The sequence below is a fragment of the Arachis duranensis genome, chromosome 1 (genome assembly GCF_000817695.3).
Source record: "Arachis duranensis cultivar V14167 chromosome 1, aradu.V14167.gnm2.J7QH, whole genome shotgun sequence".
In the NCBI taxonomy this organism is placed as follows: domain Eukaryota; kingdom Viridiplantae; phylum Streptophyta; class Magnoliopsida; order Fabales; family Fabaceae; genus Arachis; species Arachis duranensis.
The window spans coordinates 98,122,001-98,147,058 of NC_029772.3; the positions used below are offsets into that span (position 1 = coordinate 98,122,001).

Genomic DNA, 25,058 nt, shown 5'->3' on the forward strand with positions numbered 1-25,058 from the left:
TATTGTTAATAATTTTTATTTAATTTTTTTTATAAAGTCTACTTTTCATGAAGATGTAATCATGTCAAAATTTTATTATAAATAGTTAAAACAGTGTATATTCATTGACGAAGTTAAATTTTTTAAGTATAATTTAAATATTTTATTTAAAATTTAAACTATATAATATTATTAATGAGTAATTATTCTATTTTAAAGATACATATAATTTTACTCATTATTTTATATATTTTAATATTAAAAACCGTTACACTTTAGATTTAACTATTATTTTGTAAAATTTTATAGTAACAATTATTTTATTGTTTATGTTTAAAAAATAAAAAATATTTTTCGAGGGTATTTTTTAAAGTTAATTTTTAAAGATGATTTTATAAAAATTATAGCATCTAGGTTTTATAAATTAAATTAAAAATAGTTTTTAAAATAAAAAACATAAATGAATATAAATATAAAAGTAAAGTTTGATATTTATTAGTGTAAGATTATGTTAGATATTTCAATTTTGATAAGTATAAATCAATTCTAAGAATTGCAATTACAAACAAATATATAATTTTTTTTAATTTATCAAATACAATACAAAATTTTGTAATTTTCAAAGATAATAATTTTAAATGCGAAGTAATTACTAATAAAAATTACTATTTATATACTAAATATTCTTATCTTAATACTTATATAAAAATACCGTTATTACAAATTAATTGTGTATTTAAATTATTTTTTAATTAATAAAATAAAAAAAATTCGTATATAATTGTTAAAAAAAAGTCACATCTAGGAGTAAACGCGGATCGGATTGAATATGACCAAAATTTCGATCCGATCCGCACATTTGCGGATCTAATTGGATCGGATATATTTGTAAAACACAAAAATATTTTTAAAAAGTTTATTTTCATTAAAAAATCAATAAAATTTATTTTTTCTATTCTTTTAAATATATTTACTCTTAAAATAATATTAAACATACTTTTTTAAATAATAAATTAAAATAATACAACATATATAATAATTATTAGTTAAAATAAAACATAAAAAAGAATATTTACTTATTTATTTCTTTATTTTTACGGATATACAGATATGCGAATCGGATATACGGATACCAACACAAAATTCACAATCCAATTCGATTAGTGTGCGGATCTAATCCGATCCAAAAATTTTGTAGATCAAATCTATATCCACAATTTTTGAATTGGATTCGAATAAATATCGCGGATATGTAAGTCAAATCCGATTCATGAACAATTACATCAAAGTAGGGTTTATTATAAAAAAAAACGGACCATAGCGGCATTCATTACTAACCAATAACCGTTTTCGGTCAACAAGTCATTATTATAACGATAATTAATAGGGAAAAAACAGAAATAAACTAAGGGAGCCAAAAAATTACCTGAATAAGCCAAGCTGAAAATTGTTTAACGAATCAGCCAAAGCACATTACTATGTAATTCGAACTAGCTTGGTTCGAACTACGTTAACATATAAATCGAACCGACTTGGTTCGAATTGCAACCAGCATACATCGAACTAGCATGGTTCGAATTACACACGTGAACAACTCCCCAGGTAATTCGAACCGAGTTGGTTCGAATTACTTTCAAATTGCATCAAATAGTAATTCGAACCAGGTTGGTTCGAATTACTCACAATTCGTTCGAAACACTAATTTCTGTTACTAGTATAGTTTCTGCGTCATGTCTTAATTTAACTCGTAGAGTTTGTTGTTCCGGTGTGCATTCAACATACATTTCATTTAAAACTCCGGAAACAAAACATATTCATCAATTATGATCCCATTCACAGTACATCACACTAACATTAACAAATTTTATCACTTACCAACTACAATTAAGAAAACCGATAATAGTGGAATCTAAACGCGAAATTGAAATAACAAAAGTACCAAAGCTAGCAATACACCTAATCATGCCCCCGTGTGTGCTCTGCTCCTCGGAGCTGTGGGCAACTCCGACGTGTGTGGCCGGGCTGCCGACAAAGCCCACATCTCTTTGGCCGGTTCGGGTCTGCCTCGTCCTTTTTGGTCCATATCCGAGGGGACCTCAGACGACCCTCTCTCGCACGCCTCTTATTCGGGTCTAGGATGACAGTCGGCCCGTCATATGGTGGTCAGAAACCCTCCGGAATGGGAGGTGTGAAACCCATCCGATACACACTGAAGACCGAACTAAGACGATACACCTGGTGGACGTAAGGCTCCCATGTAAGCCGTGAGTAGGAGCAGCATGCCAGTGCACGGGGACACGAAAAATGAAGTGCCTGGAAGTATCTGCAGTCACATGTCTGAGATGCAAACGAGACTCTGTAGCTACCCAACGAGAAAGAACCAGTAAGAGTTGTCTCTGCGACAGTGAACTCGGAGTTATCCCTGTCATACAAAGTCAGCGTGAAGCACCTAGCCATCTTCAAGTTGGCTTTTATACACTTTCCAAGTGCTAACTAAATTGTTGTCCGGTTCCCTGCTGCGCCTCAGCCTCTTTCCATTTGCAAACAAATAATTCGGCCAACCTTCCGTATGTTGCCTTCACTAGCGAACACACAGGAAGGTTTCTGACACCCTTGAGGATTGAGTTCACATACTCAGAGATATTCGTCGTCATGTGTCCGAATCTACGCCCCTCATCATAATGCTGTGTCCACAATGAATACTCAATCCGGTTCGCCCAGTCACACATCGCCGGGTCTTCAAACATCAGAATATCAAACCAGTAATGGAACTCAACCTCGGTCTTAGCGTACGCCGCATTCACAAGTATCCTCATTGCGTCTTTGCCCTTAAAGGTTAGGGCGAAATTTGCCGCTACATGTAGAATGCAGAATGTCCGGTATGCAGACGGAGGTAACCATCCACCGTCAGGAGCCTCAAGCGCGGCCTTAATGCCATTATGCATGTCCGATATAACCAGCAGACCCGGCTGCGGTGTCACATGCTGACGCAGGTGGGAGAGAAAGAAAGTCCATGACTCAGCATTCTCACCCTCGACTAATGCGAATGCCACAGGGAGTATGTTAGAGTTCCCGTCCTGTACAATCGCGACAAGCAACGTTCCCCCATACTTGCCATAGAGATGGGTGCCGTCAATACTAACTAGGGGCTTGCAATGACGGAATGCCTTGATACACGGTGGAAACGTCCAGAATAGTCTGTGAAAATAAGCTTGAGACTCGTCCAACTGTGCACCGATATGACCAGGACTCGTCCTATGGACTGCAACAGTACCAGGCATTGTCAACTGGACTACTAACACCCACCTTGGGAGCTCGTTGTACGACTCATCCCAGTCACCATAGATGAGGGCAACAGCCTTCTGCTTGGCCAACAGGTTGGACGGGTGGCTGGTACGCAGGGACGGAGGAAGAAGCAACGGCAGGTCTAGAGCTAGAACCGGCTACCGTGGCTAAAGTGGTGGTATTCCGGTTCGAACCCCCGAGCTGGATACCACGTCAACCAACTTTGCCAACAGTTCTGGTGTCCTCACCTCTGGAAACTGCCGGCGACAATGAAACATGACCTGCAAGTCCTCATCACTCCCGATCGTGAAATAATCATACTTAACGGTTTCCTGGAGCACCGTGATTGGAATGTGATAGAAAAAATTCTTAACCCGTTTCACACTTTCGAGACCAAGTTTCAGCAGTACAGAGCTAACAAGGTCCTCATACCTCGTCGTAGGCCTGACGATCATATACAGAGAATCCTTATCAGTGAACTTTACACCGGAACGAGTTTTCCTCTTAATGGATCCTCTGTGGTAAACCAACACTACGAAACTCTCCTCACTAGCTATCTTACCCCCTCTAATGAGAGCAACTCACGTTCACACCATATATATACAGCTATGGTCCTCAGTAATTCGAACCACCCTGGTTTGAAATATAGTTTGTGTAATTCGAACCAATTAACCTACCTGATTAGAATTACTTGAGAAGTGTAATTCGAACTCCCTTAGTTCGAATTATAAACTTAGAGTTCGAACCAAATTGGTTCGAATTATGTACAAAATTAAATCGAACTAACCTAGTTCAAATTATATATAAATGCCCTTTGGTTGATTGATGAAACGATTTTCTTATTGGCTGATTCACGTAAAATGGAGCTTTCCTAGACTTATTTCTGTTTTTAACCCTAATTAATATTTATAATGCACTACCTTACTTAAATGATAATTAATACACATAAATGATAATTAATATTTATAATAGTCAAATAGGGACTAAAATTGAGTTAAAATCCATTTTAGTTTTTGAAATTAGCGAGTTGCACTTATTTAATCTTTGCCTTTTTAATTGGCATAATTTAATTTTCCAAATTCAAGAAAATACACTAATATAGTCCTTCGTATATCTTCCATCGATGGAACTCAACATTGCTAGTTGCATAGTTCAAACCTTGTCACGCTATATATATTAAAACGACGTGGTATGCATTTTGGCACTAAAGAAGGCACTAAATGACGTTGTTTGAGGATTTGAATAATACTAAAATATTATATTGTACCCCTCTTTTTTAATATTGTTCAAATCTTGAAATGACATCATTTAGTGCTTTTTTAGCATTAAAACGTGTAAAACATCGTTTTAATATATCCAACATGACAATACTTAAATTATATTACTAACAGTATTGAGGAGAGACTATATTAATACACTTTTTTGAATATAAAAGATTAAATTATAACAATTGAAAAATCAGAAATCAAATCAATGCAACTCGTCAATCTTAAAGACCAAAGTGGAGCTTACCTCGACTAAAATTATAAAAAACTGATGGTCACATTTAATTTCTCATTAAATAATTAATTATTTATAATGTACTACCTTACTTAAATTTGACCAAAATTTGACCGCCAAATCTTCCACGTATATCGTTATAAATCTCTGTAATTTTTTAGCTATAAAATGGAAGTTGATATTGCAATAATATATACAATTCACCAGTTTACGAGTCACAGTCTGAAAACTTTTGATAAGGAAAAAAAGAAAAAGTGGACGGTTACATTCTACCAATTTCAATACAATGAGACGTGAATGCTATGTTTTTTGCATCCTCTTTGCTCTCTGCATTACCGCCACCATGGCTTCCCATAAGGAAGCTTCAGGAGGACTAATCGCCAATGGTTTGAACCCAATAAAAAATCTCAACGACCCTCACGTGGTAGATATTGCTCAATTTGCTGTGACAGACTATAATAAGCAATCTGCTGCCCATCTCAAGTTGGTGAAGATCAACAACGGCTATACACAGGTGGTGTCTGGCGGCGTAAACTACAACCTCCTCCTGTTGACATTCGGTGGCCTCCCTGATAATAGGTACGAGGCCATTGTGTTTGAGAATAATTCTCAGAACTCGAGGAAGCTCATTTCCTTCCACCCTCTTCATGATTGATGCTTGATGCATGTATTTCCTACTATATTATTATTCTATATAATCATATCCTCGTTATGTAAAGTTCATGCTTTTTTATGGGAGTAAATAAATCGAAGATAATATATAGTTATATACTGAAATTTCATACTATGATTATGATTACGATTATGCTTTCTTTCCATATATTATCGTTATTATATCATGTTAATGATTCAGTGATTCACACACTGTCCTCTATAAATTAGAAGTGAAAACTTAATAGCCTTGAGTGAAAAAATTGATTCTATCGGTTGTATATTTAGTTTTTTTTTTTTTAAAAAAAAATAGTGGATGGATGTGTGAATACTAGTGGTGCACAGACCCGGCCCGGCTCAAAGATCTGGCCCGGTCCCAAACACTTTAGAGGCTAATTTGGTGTAATTTTATTGGGTTTAGGGTCGGGTAAGGGTCTTAAAAATAGACCCGGTCATTATTTCGGGTCGGGTCCGGGCCATAACTCGAGTCTCCCGAAGTCGGCCCGGTAGCCCGGTCATCATACACAATTAATATTTTGTGTTATTAGTGATGGATCATGACTATTTTTATGTGAAATTTAAGTATTGTAAACCTTAATATTTTGTGTTATTAGTCATTATAAGACAATAAGTTAATGTTTATGTTTAGAATGCATAAGACTTTAGACTAATGCATAATATTGTGTTATTTGTATTGATTTAAATATTTGGTATTATTAGACAATATTAGTATTGATTGTGGTTTTGCTTTAGTATTGATTTTGATTATGCTTTAATTTTAAAGAATGGTTGGTTCTTGTTATATTTTTCTAAGTAAATTTTACCATGTTAAATAATGGCTGGAGTTTTGAAAATTTGGATATTTTTACATACTAGCTTACAAGAAGGTATCAACGTAATGTAATGTTAACGGCCCGATTTTCACCCGGTATAATTGTAGCTCGAAAGTGTATTGGTTTCATCGGATCTAGGGTCGGGTTCGGGTCTAATAAATAGACCCGATGTATATTTCGGGTTGGGCCTGAATCCCATCAAACTCGGCTTCACCCGGTCCATGTGCACTCCTAGTGAATACATTTAATAAATTTTAATTAGTCTTGTCTTTTTTTGTTTTTTATTAGATGAATTTTTAAGATTAATTAGATTGAGATTAATTTATGATGAAATAATATGATTTATTAGTATAATAATATTTAGTTTATTATTTTTTTATACACAATGATCTAATGCGGTTTAGAGAGAGATGGTGGTAAAATGATGTCTTGAGCTGTTACATATTCGGGACCTTTGATACAAATAGATGCGTCTCGAGTCCTATACAGATTACTTCTTAATACTATTTCTTTCAAATTCATTAAAATTTCATGTACTGATTCTTGAATACCTATTATGGTCGAATATTCATGTGGTATTTTCTCAGATTTTGCACGTGTGATACATGTTCTCTCTATTTCTCCAAGCAAAGGGTAACATTTATTTTCCTGTGGGTAAGGACACCATCGCCGACATAATAACCTCTATACGAAATGCTGACATGAATGGAAGAGGAGCAGTTCTAATATCATATACTAACATTACTGAAAACATTGCTAAAATGCTTTTATGATAGAATTTTATTGAAAACGTGAGAAAATATAGGGAAGAGAGAAATATTTTTTTAGTTTTAACTCTACTATATAGAAGAAATAGAAAAGGATCATCTAAAACGCATTTGAATTTAAAATAGATCAGTACTCTTAGTTTACGAATCTATTTTAATTATCAACAAATTCCAAAAATTTTAAAGAGATGAGAATTGTTATTATTTCTACTTCGTGAAGTATAATGACAGATTGAGAGGCTCCATTAGAGAGAGAAAAAGATAGATAGATATATTAAGAAGTTTCACTTCGTATCGTTATTGTTGTTATTGCATTTTTTCTCCTACCTTCTTAAGGGAGTCAACGGTTACTCCTCCATCACTCATGTCTACGAGGCCATTGTATAGGAGAAACCTTAGCAAAGCTAGGTTCATGAGTCTCACTTCCTTAAGACTTATTCATGCTTAATGCTTGATGCATGCCTCATGGATTTGATATGTGTTACCTATTGTTAATATGATAAAAATATTATTCAGACATTAAAATTAGTCACTAAAATTAGTTATTAATATAATTTATTTTTAATGTATATTTATATTTTAATATGTATTTTATACTGATGGCTGATTTTAGTATACACATAGCATAATCGTTCTAGCTATAGTAGTACTTATCCTCTTCCAATAAAGTTTATGCTATGGATGTGAGAGTACATAAATAAATTAAAAGTTGTTTTGGATAAAAAATAGTGTACTATGAATACGAATAAATAAAAAAACGACAGTTATTAGCTAACGGCTAACCAATTAAGACTAATAAAATTATTAACTCACAAAACTATCAAATCATGACATTAAACACATACATTAAAAATAGTAAATGTCTAATAATAGTTATATTGGAGAGATGTAATAAAAGGAAAAAGAAAAAGTCAGCAGGTAATGAATAGGATCTCTGATAGATTTCCTGATCTCACAAGCTCGTAACTAAGGTCTAAAAATCGAATCACTCATTGAATCCTTTTGATTATTGATTCATTGATTTATTGATCTAACTGGTTTAACATTAGTTTAATTGAAAAAACTGTTTTATAATAAAATAATAAATAAATTATTAATAAACTCCCTAAAACATAATTATAGCCTAATATGAATTTTAAAATATTTTTTAAATTCAAAACACTACATCAACTAAAATCTAATATAACCTTTGATCTCATTAATTATTAACAATTTGTCACTTATTAGTCATTATATCACTATTAAACTCATTAAGATCATTACAAGAAATAGAAAAAATTCACTGAATTAACCAAATCAATCATAAATATTAGATCATCTAGCTTATGCTTCAGCATAATTTTAACAAAGATTAGCAATATTTTCAGCACACAGTATACTGATCACAATTTTAACAAGATTTCAGCATAATTTTAACAAAAATTAACAAATTTTTTTAGAGACTAACAAAGATTAACAATTTTTTTCAGCATAGCATAAAAAAGCAACAAAACAGAATACAACACATCAGCTGTGAGTTGAATTAATCATTTAACAATTCAATCTGAGTAGTACTAGCAGCAGCAGAATACTAAACCAAAGAACAAAGAACTAATGTTCAAAAACTTTCAGCTACTTCGTTCAGTGTTCAACTTTGTTCCATGATTATTGTGGTATAAGAACCAACAATGGGACGACGCTGTAACAGTGAGAAACAACAATTGAAACAAGAACAATTGAAAACAAGAACTGTAAGAACATACTAATAATTAAAACAGCAATTGAAACTTCAAAATACAATAAACCAACAATCAAATAACAACTTTAAAATACAGCAAACCAACAAAAAAACAAAAACTGTAATAAATCATTAAAAGTTAAAACAACAATCAAATAAAATAATAACTGAATAATTAATACAAAAAAGAACAAGAAGAAGAAAACGAAATCACCTTAGGTTGGTGCACGTTCTGAAATTTGAACAGAACAGTGAAAGGGAATTGAAGCTTTGAAACGCGACAGAGAAGGCTAAACGTGGGTTGAACAGCGGCGGAACTGAGGCTGAACAAAGGCTCCAACACGCAATGGAGAGATGGCGAAACAGAGGGATAAGCAGCTCTAATTGGAGACAAGAGCTGGAGCCTGGCGGAACAAAGGCTGAAGAGCGACAAAACCTCGACGAAACAGTTGCAGAATCACGGTGAAATAGAGGCGGAAGCTCGGCCGAAAAGGAGGCGAAAGCATGGTGAGCAAGGGCGGAACAAATTTCTTGCAACGATTTTGTAGAAGTGAGGATGGTGGCGATGACTGGACGTTGAAGAACAGTGATGAATGGAGGGCGACGATGACTGGACGTTGGAAAATGGCGACGAGATAGATGGCTGCTTCCTCCAATTTTTGAGTTCTCGCTTCTCTTCTCTGCGTTCATGCATTGAGTTCAAAAGCCAGAGAGAGATGAAGGAAAATCATTAGGGTTTTTTTTAATAATTGATGAAACAATATGTTTGGATGATTTTCAAAAACCGACCGGAATCGGTCAAACTGGCCGACCGGTTTTTTACTAGTTTGACGGTTTTTGATCGATTTTTGAAATAGGCAATTTTTTCTATTATTCGAACCGATGCAATTAGTGATTTTCGGTTTCATAGGTCTAATTGGTCGGTTCAAATTGGTTTTCAAAACCTTGCTCGTAAGTCGTAACCTCAACAAAAAGTACGAACATTCAATGGTGGGGGTGTTCTTAAACTGGAAAGAGTAAAAGTACTTCTAAACATTGCCGCTATTTGTAAGGAACCTTGCGAAATTAAAATCATAGATGATAAGAATGTGAGAATCCAATCTACTGTTCACACAGAAACTCCTCTCAAGGAGATCCAACAATTATTGTGCATTTATTAAAATAAAATATTTAAATTTTTTATTAATAATAATTTTTACTCGATTAGTCTATATAATTTTACTAAATATACAATTATATATTTGTTAGTATAAAATATATTCGAATTAATAGAATATTTTTTTATAAATTAAAAATATTTATAATTAAAAATTTAATTAAATATTTAAAATCAACAAAATAACTAAACATAATTTTATCTTATGTCCTTGCTACACATGGGGTCTAAACCTATCTTATTTTTTATGCACTACATTACCTAAATTTGACAACCCAAATCTTCCATTACTGCGTAATTCTTTGTATTCCTTCTGCTATATATTGGAAGTTGGTATTGTTTCTATTAGTATACAAGTCACAATAAGTTCCCGAGTCACGAGTTGGATATATCTTTTGAGGAAGAAAAAAAAAAAGTAGATGGTTATATTTTACCGGTTTCAAGGCATCAACATGATGAGGCTTGAATGCCATGTTTCCTCTCTCATCCTTGCTCTGTTTGTTATTATCACCACCGTGGCTTCGCGGAAGGAAGCTTCAGGAGGACTCATAGGTGGTTGGACCCCAATTAGCAATGTTAACGACCCTCACGTGTATGTTTGACATTACTCAATTCACTATAACAAAGTTTAACAAGCAATCTGGTGCCTCTCTCAAGCTGGAGAAGATCATTAAGGGTGACACTCAAGTGGTGTCCGGTACAAACTACCGCCTCATCCTCTCGGCATCCTCCGGTTTCGCCACTAGTAACTACGAGGCCATTGTGTGGGAGAAGCCTTGGCAGAACTTCAGGAGTCTTACTTCCTTCAACCCTGCTCATGCTTAACGCATGCATCTATCATGGATTTGGTATCTGCTACTATTACTATTCTATAATCATATTCTCGTTATGTAAAGTTTATATATACTTTCTGTATGGAAACAAATAAATAGAAGACAATATACTAAAATTTCATAATATGATTATGATTATGCTTTCTTTTAATTTATCAAGAAAATGTTTAATAAAAAAAATTAACTAACTTATGTCTTAAAGTTATATTTTAAAAATATAATAATAAATTTTTTTAATACTTTTAATGTATTCAATGTTTTAAAAACATAAAAAAAAAATTTTTACAATAACTTTTATAAAGTATTATTTATAATATGCTTAATTTATTTTTTTAAGACAAATTAACAAAATTCAAAAAAATTAATAAAAAATAGTCAAAATTTATTTTATTTAATATTTATTAATTATTTCGTAATTAATTTAGTGTTTCACACACAATCTCCCAAATTAATTAAAATGAATACTTTTTTTGGTGAACTAGGGGGTCAAGAACCCAGAGAAACGAACAAAACAAACAACAAAATAGAAAAGAAAAGAAAAACTCAAGACCCCTTAACCTGAGGATCTCCAAGCCATCACAAAGAAGAGTGTAACTGATAAAAGGGGGGGAGGGGTTGATCGAAGAGGTGCAGGCCAATAGGGAGTTCTTGTCCCTTCTTAGCAAGGAGGTCCGCCACAGAATTTGCTTCACAGAGGGAATGCAGCCAAGTGACTTTCTGGATTCTAGCTGCCAAGACACGGATATCCTGGACCAGTGGAGCACAGGGGTGAGTGGGGCAGCATCCGCGATTGATGAAGTTAATAGCCTCGGCGGAGTCGGATTCAACAACAAGATACTGGTAGCCATTAGCAGTTGTAATATTCAGCCCATGGATCACTGCCCATAATTCTGCATGCATAATAGAGCAGCTTCCCAGGTTACATGAGAATCCCTTTAAGAATCTCCCATCCGAATCTCTCAAGACACCGCCACAAGCTGCATTATTTGTATGACCAAACCAGGAACCGTCAACATTTACCTTCACGCATCCTTCCTCAGGGCGAGACCAGCTTATAAGGGAATCACCTGCAGCTTGGATGTTATGAGGTTTTAAAGTACTTCTAGTGAATCTAAGGAACTCCTCCGATCTCACTCTAATCTGGTTAACGGCTGTGGTCACATGAACTGATTCTCCATTGAAGACAAGCTTATTCCAAAAGTACCAAATAGACGACATCGCAACACCAAATAGGCAATTCCAGTTTTTCTTATCCGACAGGTTTTGATACAACCAATCATTGAGCTTGGTTCTAAAAAAGGAGCTCCTTCCGTTAGGGGGGATAAGGCTTTTCCAGATGCTTTCAGCATAGGGCAGTCCCTAAGAACATGAATGGTTGATTCTTCATGGCACCGGCACCTTGGGCAAGCATCATCGTTGGTTAAGTGTCTTCGTCTTTTCTCTGAGTTCGTAAGAATAATGTTGTGGGTTACCAAACAAAGAAAGGTCCTGATGCGCTCCGGGCCCTGCCAATTCCACACCAACTGGAAGTTCTTGTTTGGGGGCATGTTGGTCCTCCATGGTTAATTGGTAGGCTGACTTCGTACTGAATGCTCCGTCCGAGGAAGGCCACCAGGCAAGATGGTCTGTGTCCTTCCAAGGGGACGGGGGAAAATAGCAACAATCTTCTTAATGATCTCCTCTGGCAGTGTCTTTTAAAGCTTTCCCACATCCCACTGCCCTGAAATATCAAGGAAGTCCATCAGCATCTCAGAAAAATTAATATTATTGCTTACCTGGGTTGCTGATTCACTTAGCCGGCCTACTCCGGGAACCCAGTTGTGATCCCAGAAATAGATTTGGGAACCATCGCCAATTCTCCAAATGCAATTGCGTTCCACCTTATCCCAAGAGGCACAAATACCCTTCCAAAGATTGGAATTGCTTCGCCTTTTGGTCACTTTAGGCATAATGTCGTTTCCGCATCCATATTTTGATCGGAGGATTCTGGCCCACAAGGCATCCTTTCTTGCTATAAGCTCCCAACCGGCCTTCATCATAAAAGCTTGATTCATGTGTCCTGCATGTCTAATGCCCAATCCTCCAGATTGTTTTGGCTCACAAATCTTCTTCCAATTGAGCAGGTGGACCTTTTTATTTTGGTCTGTGTCACCCCAAATAAAATTCCTGCAAATGCGATCAATAGAATTACAGGTAGCAGTAGGTAATAAGGCAGACTGCATATTATATAAAGGCATAGAAGAAAGGACAGATTTCACCAGAGTTGTTCTTCCGGCCAAGGAGAGAGAGGAGGCTTTTCAAGAGTTAAGTCTGGCATAGAGTCTGTTGATGATACCCTCAAAAGTGTGCTTTGTTACTTTAGAGTGAAGGATAGGGACACCTAAGTACTTTCCCAAGTCATCTGTTATGGTAAATTGCATGACATTACTAATCTCTGTTCTCACCGTGTGACCCACATTTTGGAGAAAAAGATTCTAGTTTTCTCTTTGCTTACATTCTGGCCAGAGCTCTTACAGAAAGCATCAAGACACTTGTTAATGATGTTGGCCTGGTCCACGCTTGCTTCTGCAAAGAGAATAATATCGTCCACAAAGCACAAGTGAGAGATAGGTGGCCCCTCTTTCTTTAGGCGAATAGGCTTCCAAAAATCGTGCTCCACTGCCACACTAATAAGTTGTGAGAGCTTTTCTATGCAGAGAACAAAAATATACGGAGAGATGGGGTCTCTTTCTCTGATTCCTCTGGTGGGTGAGAATTCTTCCAGCTCCTCTCCATTCCACAACACTCTCATTGTGGCAGTTGAGATACATGAGAGGGTCAGGTTAATGAAGCTCTGAGGAAGCCCAATGTCCATAAGGGTCTCCTTGATAAAGCTCTATTTGAGCCTGTCGTAGGCTTTTTCCAGGTCAATCTTAATGGCCATCCAACCTTTTTTCCCCTTTTTTTTCCTCATGGAGTGAATGACTTCTTGCGTGATGATGATGTTATCAGAGCTCTGTCTACCAGGTACAAAGCTGCATTGATTAGGCATAACCAATTTGTTCATAACACTTTTCAACCTGTTAGCCAGGATTTTGGTAATCACCTTATACGAAACATTACAGAGGCTGATGGGTCTTAGCTGCTTAAGGTGTGACACAGGTTCTATTTTTGGAATAAGAGTGATAAGAGTCTCATTTACCTCTTTTACCTTATCTGGATTCTGGAAGATATTTTTAGTCAGGTTGCATACGTCGTTGCCAATTTTGTTCCACTGACTCTGGTAGAAAATAGCTTGAAGACCGTCTCTACCGAGGGCCTTCCAACTACCAATGCTGAACATCACATCCTTGATCTCTTCATCTGACACGTTCCTGTCCATGGTATTAATGTCTGAGCTACTCATAGTAGGAAACATGTTTGTCAGAATAAAGGGAGTGTGGTTTTGGTTATCTGTATAAAGATTTGAAAAAAAGGAGGTGGCCATATGTTCAAGAATAGCCTTATTAGTTATCCAGTCACCGATATCATTCTGGAGGGAATCAATTTTATTTCTTCGTCTTCTGATCATAGTGGACCCATGGAAGAATTTGGTGTTACAATCCCCGAAATTGATCCAATAACTCCTTGTTTTTTGGAACCAAAGAAGTTCTTTTTGGAGGAGAATCTGTTCATATTCCACCCACAGCTCTTTTTGGAGTTTATCAAGGAAGTAGTTATGGGAGTGCCCCAGACTAGAGTTAATTCCTTGAAGTCTTCTAAGGATTCTGTGCTTTCGTCTAAAGATATCTCCAAAAATTGAATTATTCCACTCCTTTATCCTTTTTTTTGAAGTTCAGAATGCCCTCAGCTCAGGAGTCATGAACATTCCAAGATGCATCAACAGCATTCCCAAAATCAGAGTGAGTAATCCATGCCGCAAGGAATCGAAACGGTCGCTTGCCTCTATTCTGCACGCTAGCGGGAGACAGCTGTAGGCAGATAGGAGAATAGTCTGATTTCAACATGGGCATATGTTTAACAAGAGCCTCTGGGAAAGCAAGCTGCCAGTCCAGGTTGCTTAAACCCCTGTCTAACCTTTCTGCAAGATTGCCCCTCTTCCAAGTGTATGGCCAGCCAGTAAAGCCCAAATCAATCAAGCCACAGGTTGAGATACACTCCTGAAACTCCTTGCAGGCACACTGACTGTTACTCAGCGACCCACCACTCTTCTCATGGTTGTGTAGCATAGCATTAAAGTCTCCCAGCAGACACCAGGGAAGGTTAACCCTAGCAGCATATGATTTAAGGGCTTGCTAGAGTGTTCTTCTCGTCACCCATTGGGGGCTTCCATAAACAGCAGTGATGAGCTATGGCGTGGAGTTATTACCAGAGACTTTTAGGTGCACAAACTGCTTGTCATGCTCCAGCACATCCACGCTCCAAACAGAAGAATCCCAGAGACACCTAATTCCCCCAGCATGACCCACTGCATCCACTACAAATGACGTATCAAACCCTATCTTGTCTCTGATTTGGTTACCACGGACACCACTCACATGGGTTTCTAAGAGGAAGAACATATTGGCTCCATATTCATGTCTCAGATCACGGATAAGAGAAGGAAAGGCTTTACTGCCTACTCCCCTGCAGTTCCAGCTAATGATGCTCATCATCAGAACTTGATAAGAAGGAGAAGCCTGAAGGCTAAGATCACCTGCGGGTACGACCCCCCGACTGCGGACCCCATGGTCCTGAGAGGACGAGGCATCCAATCTTCCACCACCTGCATCGGACATGGTCACGTCTGGCAGTTTCACTTGATTGCCCCTGTGCTTTGTAGTTCCCACACTTGTATTCGGAGGGAGCTGCTGCTTATCTGGGTTGAAGAGCAAGTTCTCTCTTATCATATGCCCATCCAGGTTTGTTCGATTACCTTTCGAAATCTTGAATGCTTCCCATCTGTCCTGCTCCATCCTCCTCATGTATTCGGTAACAACCATCTCCATACCTTCAAGCTCTGCGTTTTTTTCCTTCCCTTTTGCTGTCTTCATGGCGATTTCTGGCCCTTTAGGGTTCGTTGTGGAGATCCCTGGGGTTCTGGCTTTGTTCTTTTCATTGATCTTTTTCCTACCCAGTTCTATCGTTTATTTTGGGGGGGGAGCAGACTTCTTTTGGGCTTGCGGGTTTTTCCCAGCCCCCGGCTTTATGACCCGTCTCTGCAGATGGATTTCCTCGGTTACTCTTTGTGCTTGGGTTAATTGAGGCCCAATCTTACCTATTGTGTCCTGGTCCACTACCACAGCAATCTCACTTCCCTGGACCATTTCCAGATTCTCCTCCTGTAGGATTCCAAATTTGGATCCCAAATTGGAAGTAATCCCCTTTGGAGAAATTCCTTCATCAGTGCTAATATAATTAGTCGCTTCTTGGTCGGTGTGGGATTTTTTCTGTCCAAATTGGGATTTCTTTCTATTATTATATTTTTTCACCAACATCCAAGGCCCAAAATCAGGGTTGGGATTCCCGTTGCTATGGTTACAGTGATTTTATTGGTTTGCGGGCCTTCCATTTTCATCAGCATCAATGTTAGATGGGGTCCCACCTTGCGGAGCGTCGGCAGCACGATTTTCTTCCGTATGGGCACCGCTGTTAGCACTGCCTTCCATGCATTGCTCCGATCTATGGCCATACTTGCCACGGGAGAAACAAATTTGGTATAAACCTTCATATTCTAGGTTTAGCTCGCAGCCAAGAACAGAAATACGTGGCACTAGTTGTTTTGATAAGTCGATCTCAACACATATCCGGGCGAACTTTCTCCTCGAATGGATAGAGGTAGTGCGATCAACCTTAAGCATATGTCCAATGGCCGAGCCAACCCTCCAAAGAAATCGATGGTTATAAAGCTCAATCGGCAGATTTGGGGTGCGAATCCAGGCGGCAATCTTTCTGACCTCGGTGGATCTGGTTAGGAAAAAAGGCCTCCATCTCTGCACTATGAGGTAGTGACCAGCAATCATCCAGGGACCTTCCATAAGCGCGTGCGCATAGTCCTCCTCATCTGCAAAATGAACCATGAAGTAGTCACGATTCATATCAATAACATGAATCTTACCTTTCTTTTTCCAGTTTCTATGGAGTCGTTGTTCCATAAACGCAAACGTGATACATTTACCCAGCACTTTGACCATGAAGGCATTCTTCCATGGTTTACACCACTCTTCAAATTCCTCCTTAGATACAGGAATTGTGGGACAAGGGTTGAAGGGTTTCTCCTCATTTTTGTGATCATCATCGTTTCTATACCACTTATCTTCAAGGTTGGGATCATCGTCATCCATGTCTAATGAGGCGCTATGGTCTTCCTCAAATCCATGACTAGCCAACAATGTATCCCTATAGGTTCCCTTCATAGGGCCAGGCATGTTTTCATCATCTTGGATAATATCCATCTTTTTCGATGGTTGATTGAGATCCACTTCCTCCCAAGTTTTGACTTTTTAGTGCTTCTTTGCACTAGGTCATCCTCCTGCATGGAAACCCTAGCAGAGCTTTTTTCTGGCATAGTATTTCTTTAAAATGAATACTTAATTGCATTGATTGAGTGAGAATATAGATCCAGCCGATTGAATATTTGGCTTTTTTTTGAAAAGTCATGGACTCATGGGTGCGTATGTATTTAATAATTTTTAACAATAATGTTCCACATCCATGTAAAAAATACATCTAAGTTATCCAAGCATATTAAGCTAGAAGCGCGTCTAACACCCCTCCCACTCGTTTGTGATACACGCGCTGCATATAATGTAAACCTTTTTTGCTGCAACCTAAACCTTTGCTCAACGTAAACCTTCTGCTGTAACATAAACCTTATGCTCTCTTAGTTCTTTCTTTGCACGCGTTCTTCTTTATTGATCTGCATTGCCTTCAACGTAATAAGCTTCGTCGTTCTTCTCATCTTCTTCATTTTCTTTTTTCGATATGCTTACGTTGCATTTATCTTCTTCATTTTCTTCTTCGATATGTACTTCTCAATCGAAATAATGAATGATTCAACTTCAAATCATTTGAATGAGAGTAATTTGGATTATTCTTCTTAAACGAATCAAGTGGACGAGGCTTGGATTATTCAATTTTGAATCAAATTGAATGGAATGCAATTGCTAATAATTTGAATTAAATTGAATTGAATGGATGCAAGTGTTCTGAATTGAATTGATAATCTCTAAATTGTAGACACAAGTGTTTTGAATTTGATTTTATATAATGGATGATGTTCCGTTCATTTAGTATTATACAATTGTTTTACCTTAATAACTTATTTGGTTCATTATACAGAAAGCTGTTTTGAATTTGATTTTATATAATGGATAATGTTCCGTTTATTTTATACTATACAAATGTTTTACCATGATGACATGTTCAGTTCATTATGCAGAAAGCTGTTTGAATTTGATTTTATATAATAGATAATGTTCCATTCATTTAGTACTATACAATTGTTTCACCATAATGACGTGTTCGGTTCATTATGCAGAAAGCTGTTCGAATTTGAATTTATATAATGGATAATGTTCCATTCATTTAGTACTATACAATTGTTTCACCATAATAATATGTTCAGTTCATTATGCAGACTAGGTGTGTTGTGGATGAACAATTTGTCCCAAAGGTTGGGATAATTTTTAAGACACTAGAAGAAGCTAAAAAATTCTACAAAAATTATTCCAAACTTGTCGATTTTTCTACCAAAATAAGGAACATGGATCGGAAGGGAGACGAGGTTAAGAATCAACTAATTGTATGCAGCAGAGAAGGGAGTGGAAATCCAAGATATCTCCTACTCTAAAGACAAATCCCTCAGCCGGCATAAACTACCTAGCTAAGATCTACGTACACATATTAAAGGACGTTGGTCTCTGGACAATTTCCAAAGTCATTCTGAATCATTCACACCCCTGCTGTCCAGACCGAGCAGAGATGCTCAAACAACACAGGGAGCTAAGCATGCTCATGCGGTGCACCATCAAAATTAATGAGAAAGCCAGAATCAGACCGAGCAAAACTTACCAATCATTCATAGCAGCAGCCAGCAATCACTGGAATTAAGTTTTATAGAAAAAGACATGAGAAATTACATTACAAGGGAAGTACGGAATGTTTCCAAACAAGACAATGCCAAAGAATTCGGGAAGTACCTACTAAGAATGAAAGAGAAGAAAAAAATTTTCTTTTTCGCGCTCAACTTCGAAGGTGATCACTCCATCAAAAATTCATTCTGGGCTGACGCAAGAAGCAGGGCTGCATGCGAGTATTTAGGAGATGTGGTTTCATTCGACACCACGTACAACACAAACAGGTATTCGGTTCACCCAAATTAAGTCTTTACGTTCACCAAATCTACACATTTTGGTTCATCACATTGTGAGAGTGTCCATTTATGCAGGTACAAATTGATTTTTGGTTTTTTTTTGTGGGTGTGAATCACCACGGTCAATTGACACTTCTCGGATGCGCCCTGATGAAAAACAAGAATATACAATAATTCAAATGGCTACTCGAGTGTTGGATCCGTTACATGGAAGGGAAGGCACCAAAAGCATTCTCACCGACCAATGCGCATCGATGCAAAGGGCCATCGAGATGTGCATGCTAACAACAATTTACCGATGGTGCATCTGGCACATCATGAAGAAGATCCCAAACAAACTAAACGACTACAAGTGACACGAAGAAATCGAACAAGAGATGAGCCACGTCGTTTGGACCTCGTTCACAAAAGACGCATTTGACAGAAACTAGAATGATTTCCTCACAAAGTACGGCCTCGGAGGCAACAAGTGGCTCTCAGGTAACCAAGGTTTTAATTCGAATTATTTTCATGCCGTTACTTTTTCAGTTAAAACGTGCACAGATTTTGGTCTATCCCAGCTCATGTTTTCGGTTCATTCTGCAGAGCTATACAAAGATCAGCATATATGGATTTCAGTTTACCTGGGCCACCACTTTTGGGCTGTGATGAGAAGAAAACAAAGGAGCGAGAGCACACACGCATTTTTCAACAAGTTCGTCACACGCAACAGTTTCTTGAGTCAATTCGTGAAGCAATACGACAATTGCCTAACAAGCAGAGAGCAAAGAGAGAGAATTTGATGCTGTATATTTTTACACCGTGATACCATGCGCAACAAAATTAGCAATAGAGGCCTAGTTTCAGCACGTGTATACCCACGAGAAGTTTAGGGAAGTTTAAGGACAATTCAGAGGAAAGGTGAACTGCATCACAAGATTAATGCATTCCACCATAGGTTTCACAACATACGAAGTCATAGAGCAAGTTTCCAACTCCATATTTCACAAGTTTTTCGTCACCTATGACGCAGTATCATGAGAGGTAAAGTGCCAATGCCTACAATTCAAGTCAAGGGGCATACTGTGCTGCCATTCCCTGAGCGTTCTAAACTTCGAGCGAGTACATAACGTGTCACCAAAATACATATCGGAATGATGGAGCAAGAACACATTATTGTTGATTGTTGCTATTGGGTTTCTTGAATTTAGATTGTTTTCACAATTTGATGATGCTTGTTATTATTGCTCACCAAGTGTTTGAGAAAATGTCACTTATGACTATGGAGCAAATTTCCTTTCTTGGCCTTAGGGTGGAGTAATTAGAGACTCTTGAATTGTAAGAATTTAGTGTTGATTGGTAATTGAAGATTGCTTGTTAGCTTGAACTCCACTAAATCTAGTCCTTCCCTAGGACTTGACTAGGACTTGTGGACTAGAGTTAATCTTGCTCACCTGACTTTTCTTCAATTGTTAGAGGATAACTAAGTGAGAGCAATGGGCATTCACCATCAAAATTGAGGAATGCAATGAGGATAGAAATTCTAATTCCCACTCCTAGCCAAGGTTTCTTATATTGATTGATTGACTGTTCTTTTGTGACTTTGATTCCTTAGTTCTCTTAGCTTGATTACTTGCATTTAGTTATATGTTACTGTTATTGCTATTTTTCTATTGCATGCTTGATAGTTAATTAATTGTTAATTAATAGTCTTAGTTGCTTCAATTTACTTGTTAGTTATTCCTTTCTTTAAATTCTAGTCACTTTACTTTTCGCATATTCAACTCAAAAACCCCTAAAAATTCCTAACCAATGATGTGCATCATGTTGCAATTCTTAGAGAAAATGACCCAGGATTCTACGCCCAGTTATTGATTTGAGTATTGTGACATTCTTTTAAACTTTGACTCGGGATCATTTATCAGTTTAGGCTATACTTTGCGACATTGAATTGAAAAATTCCTTGGAAAATTCCTAATCGACATTTATCTCGCGCCAAGTTTTTGACGATGTTGCCAAATTATTGGTTAGTGTGAATATGTTTATATGTGAATAGTTGCTCTTTTCTTGATTGTTTGTTAGTCTAGTTCTTAGTTAGGATTTATATTTAGTAAATGAGATAAGCAATCCATGATTTGAATAAAACATGATAAACATTCAATAAGCAAGGGAAACATTTAAATACCTTATAACAAATTTGTTCAGTTTAATTCTCAAATCGGGTATTTCATTTTTGTTCTTGTTTACAGGATCAAGCACATAGAATGCCTTTTTTCGGACATCGGCAATCCACAATCACCAGTGTCCTCCATTGCAAATCGGCACAAACAGTTGAAATTTGGGAAAATGATAGAATATTTCAGTCGAAACGATAGCAAACGAGAGAATTATCAAAGAAGTTTTAAAAATCACAACTTACAAATGGATGCGATGCGAGTTTTCTTTTGTTAAGAAACTGGCAGTAGTGTGCATATCGATCGACATCCATCCGGTAGGCCTTGTTGGTCTTTGGATCAATGTACTTCTTGCTATGGGTTCCCAATGTAAACATCTACAAAATGAATCTCAGTTAAATCACAAATAAACCAAATTATTTATCAGAACCAATAAAACACCATTCATGTTATTAATAATACGTGATAAATATTTAATCATCAAGAAAAATATTTCTGCATGTCAAAGGACCCAACTCAAGACACTAACAATCAAGTGAACAAAAATGACCAACTCCACTGAACCAAACACCATTCATGTGCTGAATAAAACGTGATACACATTCAATCATCAAGAAAAAATATTTCTGAATAACCATGTTAGTAGGCCAACCGTGAATCTCAAATCTCTAATAATGTTCATCTCCACTCCAAACTGGTGTCCATATTTGAGATTCTTTCTTAATTTTCTATAATCTATTGTGTTATATTGGTGGGAGCTTACCAACATGATAGGATAATTTCACCTTATTTTGTAATTGACCTTATTGCAAACATTCGAACCTCCTCTAATAGGGTAATTATTGGCTCAGCTCTGTACTCCTTGATCCTCGCGTCACAAATATTGTCAATCTTTGGATTGTGGTTGAAAAATGCCCTTGTCTGTGCTTCTCTAGGCCACTTATTCAAGTATGCCCAAGCTTGCTCATTAAGCCTCCTTAGCCTATCCATCTTCTGCTTAAAACCATGGCGAGCAATTTTTCTAGCACACTCCCATAAGAGGCCTCTATACTCGTGCTCCTTTCACTGTTTGTTAAAATTCCTCCATAGATGCCAGACGCAAAATCTATGGTGTGCATTGGGCATGAGCTGCTTTACTGCCGAGATCAAACCTTGCACTAAGAACACATGCAAATTAAATTATCGTGGCTCAAACAGACCCCCCAAATATTATGATAGACAATATGTCTTGCGTATGTTAAAGCTCCGGTGATGAGTGATGATTTGTTTAGGTCCAGATCACATATTCTCTTGAAATATGCTTTAACTTCACTGTGCTTCAGGTTTAGATACCTCCCCAACTTCTTAACCAACTTTCCAGCAAACCACCTCCTGTTGGCAGCCCTATTTCCCTTATCCTGGGACATATGTGTTTATTATTAAAAGTTTTCAACTTTCAGCATGTCTTCTCATAATCTCTAGATGTATAAGCAACCCATGGACATCGAACCATATCTTCATCTTTTTTGGTTGTCTACTTGCATATAGCTCTGACTCTATAGCTCTCATTCCTTCTATATTTAATCTCTCTACCTTCCTGAATGATGAATTTCCTTACAGCATGTATGAATTCCTTCTTAGTATTGAACTTCAATCCAACTTGAAACTTTAGTTCTCTTCCAAATAGGCCACCCTCAGAGAAGATTGAAAACACATCATCAGTATCATCTTCACTCCACTCCTCATTGGAATTTAGGGGGTTTTTAATTCTTCAGATTTTCAAGAGTCGTTTCCATTAGAATCATTATGTATTGGATCATATACATCATAAACTCCTTGGTTTTCCTTTGTTGTCCAATAATTGTAGCTAGTTTACTTCTTCATTGAATTCTCTACAATAAGACCATCATGTTCCTCTACTATTTTCTCCTTGTCCTTCTTCCAAGTAGCACATGGAGCATGCTTAAACTTCATTTTCCTTAACCTTGCCCTAGATAGACCACCTTCAATATCTAATTCAGTAGAGTTGTCTTGTAGTTTAGACTTATATAGGCTATCTTCTGCAGAATCATAAGAGTCATGGGAGTCACTGCCACTGTTGACATCCAGTCCAATTTCCTATACTTTCACTAATTTGCCTTTTAATCTAATAGAAGACTTGGTTGCAGTAAGAGTTGATTTGCTTGAAGTGGCTTTAGATAATGTGGGATTAGATGTTTTGGGTTTAGATGAAATAGGTGTGGACTTGGGTGTTAGTTTGGATGTGGGCTTGAATGCTAATTTGGGTGTTAACTTGAGCTTGGGTGCTGATTTGGGTGTAGACTTGGGCTTGGGTGCTGATTTGGGTGTGGGCTAATTTCTTTAGTAGAATTTTATTTGATTTGTGGGTACAGATTTTTTACGTGGATTCGCTAATGAAATCTTTTGGTGTAGATTCATCAATGAAATCGTTTGCTGCCACAGGTCTTGTAAAATTTTATTTAATTTGTAAGTGCAAGTCTTTGGTGTGGAGTCACCAATGATATCATCTGCTGTTACAAGTCTTTTCATGCAAGAGTTCTTTCCAACACAGGCAGAATGACGCGGGAGCGAATAAAATTAGTAGGTTAATTTTATTAGTTACTTGTAATAAAGGAATACAAGTCTCATATTGCTTAGGATAGTGAATTTTGGGTTATCTATTAGTCCCACATTGCTTAAGTCATGAAGGTCTTTTCTTTTCTCACTAGTATAAATAACTCATGTACCATTTATTTATAAAATGAAGTTGAAGTTGATTTGAATATGAAATAAGCTATGTGCTTATTTTTCTCTAGGCTCTTTGAGGGTAAAAGGGTACATCATTGGCTTAGACTAACCAAGGTGGGTTCATGGCTATTTTCACCATAGTAGGATTGCTAACTTTGCCAAGATTGGTGAGACAAACAACCTCCCAGTGTCAGTTTGGTATCAGAGCAATGTTAGTCCTCGCACCCTTCACTTTGCTTTAGTATAATTTTATTTGATTTGTGGGTACAGAATTTTGGCGTGGATTCGCTAATGGGATCTTTTGATGTGGATTCGTTAATAAGATTATCTGCTGCCACAGGTCTTGTAAAATTTTATTTGATTTGTGAGTGCAAGTCTTTGGTATAGAGTCACCAATAGGATCTTTTGGTGTGGATTCACCAATGAGATCATCTACTATCACAAGTTTTTTCACGCAAGAGTTCTTTCCATCATAGGGAGAATGACGCAGGAGCAGATAGAATGAGTAGGTTAATTATATTAGTTACTTGTAATAAGGGAATACAAGTCTCATTGCTTAGAATAGTAAACTTTGTGTTATCTATTAGTCCCACATTGCTTAAGTCATGAAGATTTTTTCTTTTCTCACTAGTATAAATAACTAATGTACCATTTGTTTATAAAATGAAGTTGAAGTTGAAGTTGATTTAAATATGAAATAAGCTATGTGCTTATTTTCTTCTAGGCTCTTTGAAAGTAAATGAGTACATCCTTGGCTTAACCAACCAAGGTGGGTTCATGACTATTTTCACTAAAGTAGGGTTGCTAACCTTTCTAAAATTGTTGAGACAAACGACGTTTCGGTGTCAATTTGGTATCAAAGCAAGGTCAGTTCTTATGGTCTTCACCTTGATCAGTTCTTACGGTCTTCACCTTGCTTTAGTAAAATTTTATTTGATTTGTGGGTGCAGGTTATTGGCGTGGATTTGCTAATGGAATCTTTTGGTGTGGATTCGTCAATGAGATCGTGTGCTGCCACATGTCTTATAAATTTTATTTGATTTGTCAGTGCAAGTCTTTGGTATGGAGTCACCAATAGGATCTTTTAGTGTGGATTCACCAATGAGATCATATATTGTCACAAGT

At 36.9% G+C, this 25,058-nt stretch overlaps 3 protein-coding genes across 3 annotated transcripts; 1 reads left to right on the forward strand and 2 right to left on the reverse strand.

The window, feature by feature from the left end:
* The first annotated feature begins 4,950 nt into the window (after window positions 1–4,950).
* On the forward strand, window positions 4,951–5,514 carry LOC107466219 (cysteine proteinase inhibitor 1-like). Its single transcript, XM_016085216.3, has one exon. The coding sequence runs from the start codon at window positions 5,051–5,053 to the stop codon at window positions 5,417–5,419; it is 369 nt and encodes a 122-aa protein (XP_015940702.1). The 5' UTR covers window positions 4,951–5,050; the 3' UTR covers window positions 5,420–5,514.
* A 3,061-nt stretch (window positions 5,515–8,575) lies between these two features.
* Window positions 8,576–9,429, reverse strand: LOC107467399 (uncharacterized). Its single transcript, XM_016086489.3, has 2 exons — window positions 8,947–9,429; window positions 8,576–8,693 (listed from the first exon to the last, which is right to left on the reverse strand). Exons 1-2 carry the CDS (start codon window positions 9,420–9,422, stop codon window positions 8,660–8,662), a joined length of 510 nt encoding a protein of 169 aa, XP_015941975.1. The 5' UTR covers window positions 9,423–9,429; the 3' UTR covers window positions 8,576–8,659.
* A 6,799-nt stretch (window positions 9,430–16,228) lies between these two features.
* Window positions 16,229–17,134, reverse strand: LOC107467113 (uncharacterized). Its single transcript, XM_016086155.1, has one exon. The coding sequence runs from the start codon at window positions 17,132–17,134 to the stop codon at window positions 16,229–16,231; it is 906 nt and encodes a 301-aa protein (XP_015941641.1).
* Window positions 17,135–25,058: the final 7,924 nt, after the last annotated feature.

What these genes read in the sequence shown, in the direction of transcription:
- LOC107466219 (XM_016085216.3), top strand. Translation starts at nt 5,051, where the DNA reads ATGAGACGTGAATGCTATGTTTTTTGCATCCTCTTTGCTCTCTGCATT.
- LOC107467399 (XM_016086489.3), bottom strand. Translation starts at nt 9,422, where the DNA reads ATGAACGCAGAGAAGAGAAGCGAGAACTCAAAAATTGGAGGAAGCAGC. An exon ending in AGAACGTGCACCAACCTAAG is followed by an intron (nt 8,694 to 8,946) that starts GTGATTTCGTTT and finishes TCACTGTTACAG; the next exon opens with CGTCGTCCCATTGTTGGTTC.
- LOC107467113 (XM_016086155.1), bottom strand. Translation starts at nt 17,134, where the DNA reads ATGGATATTATCCAAGATGATGAAAACATGCCTGGCCCTATGAAGGGA.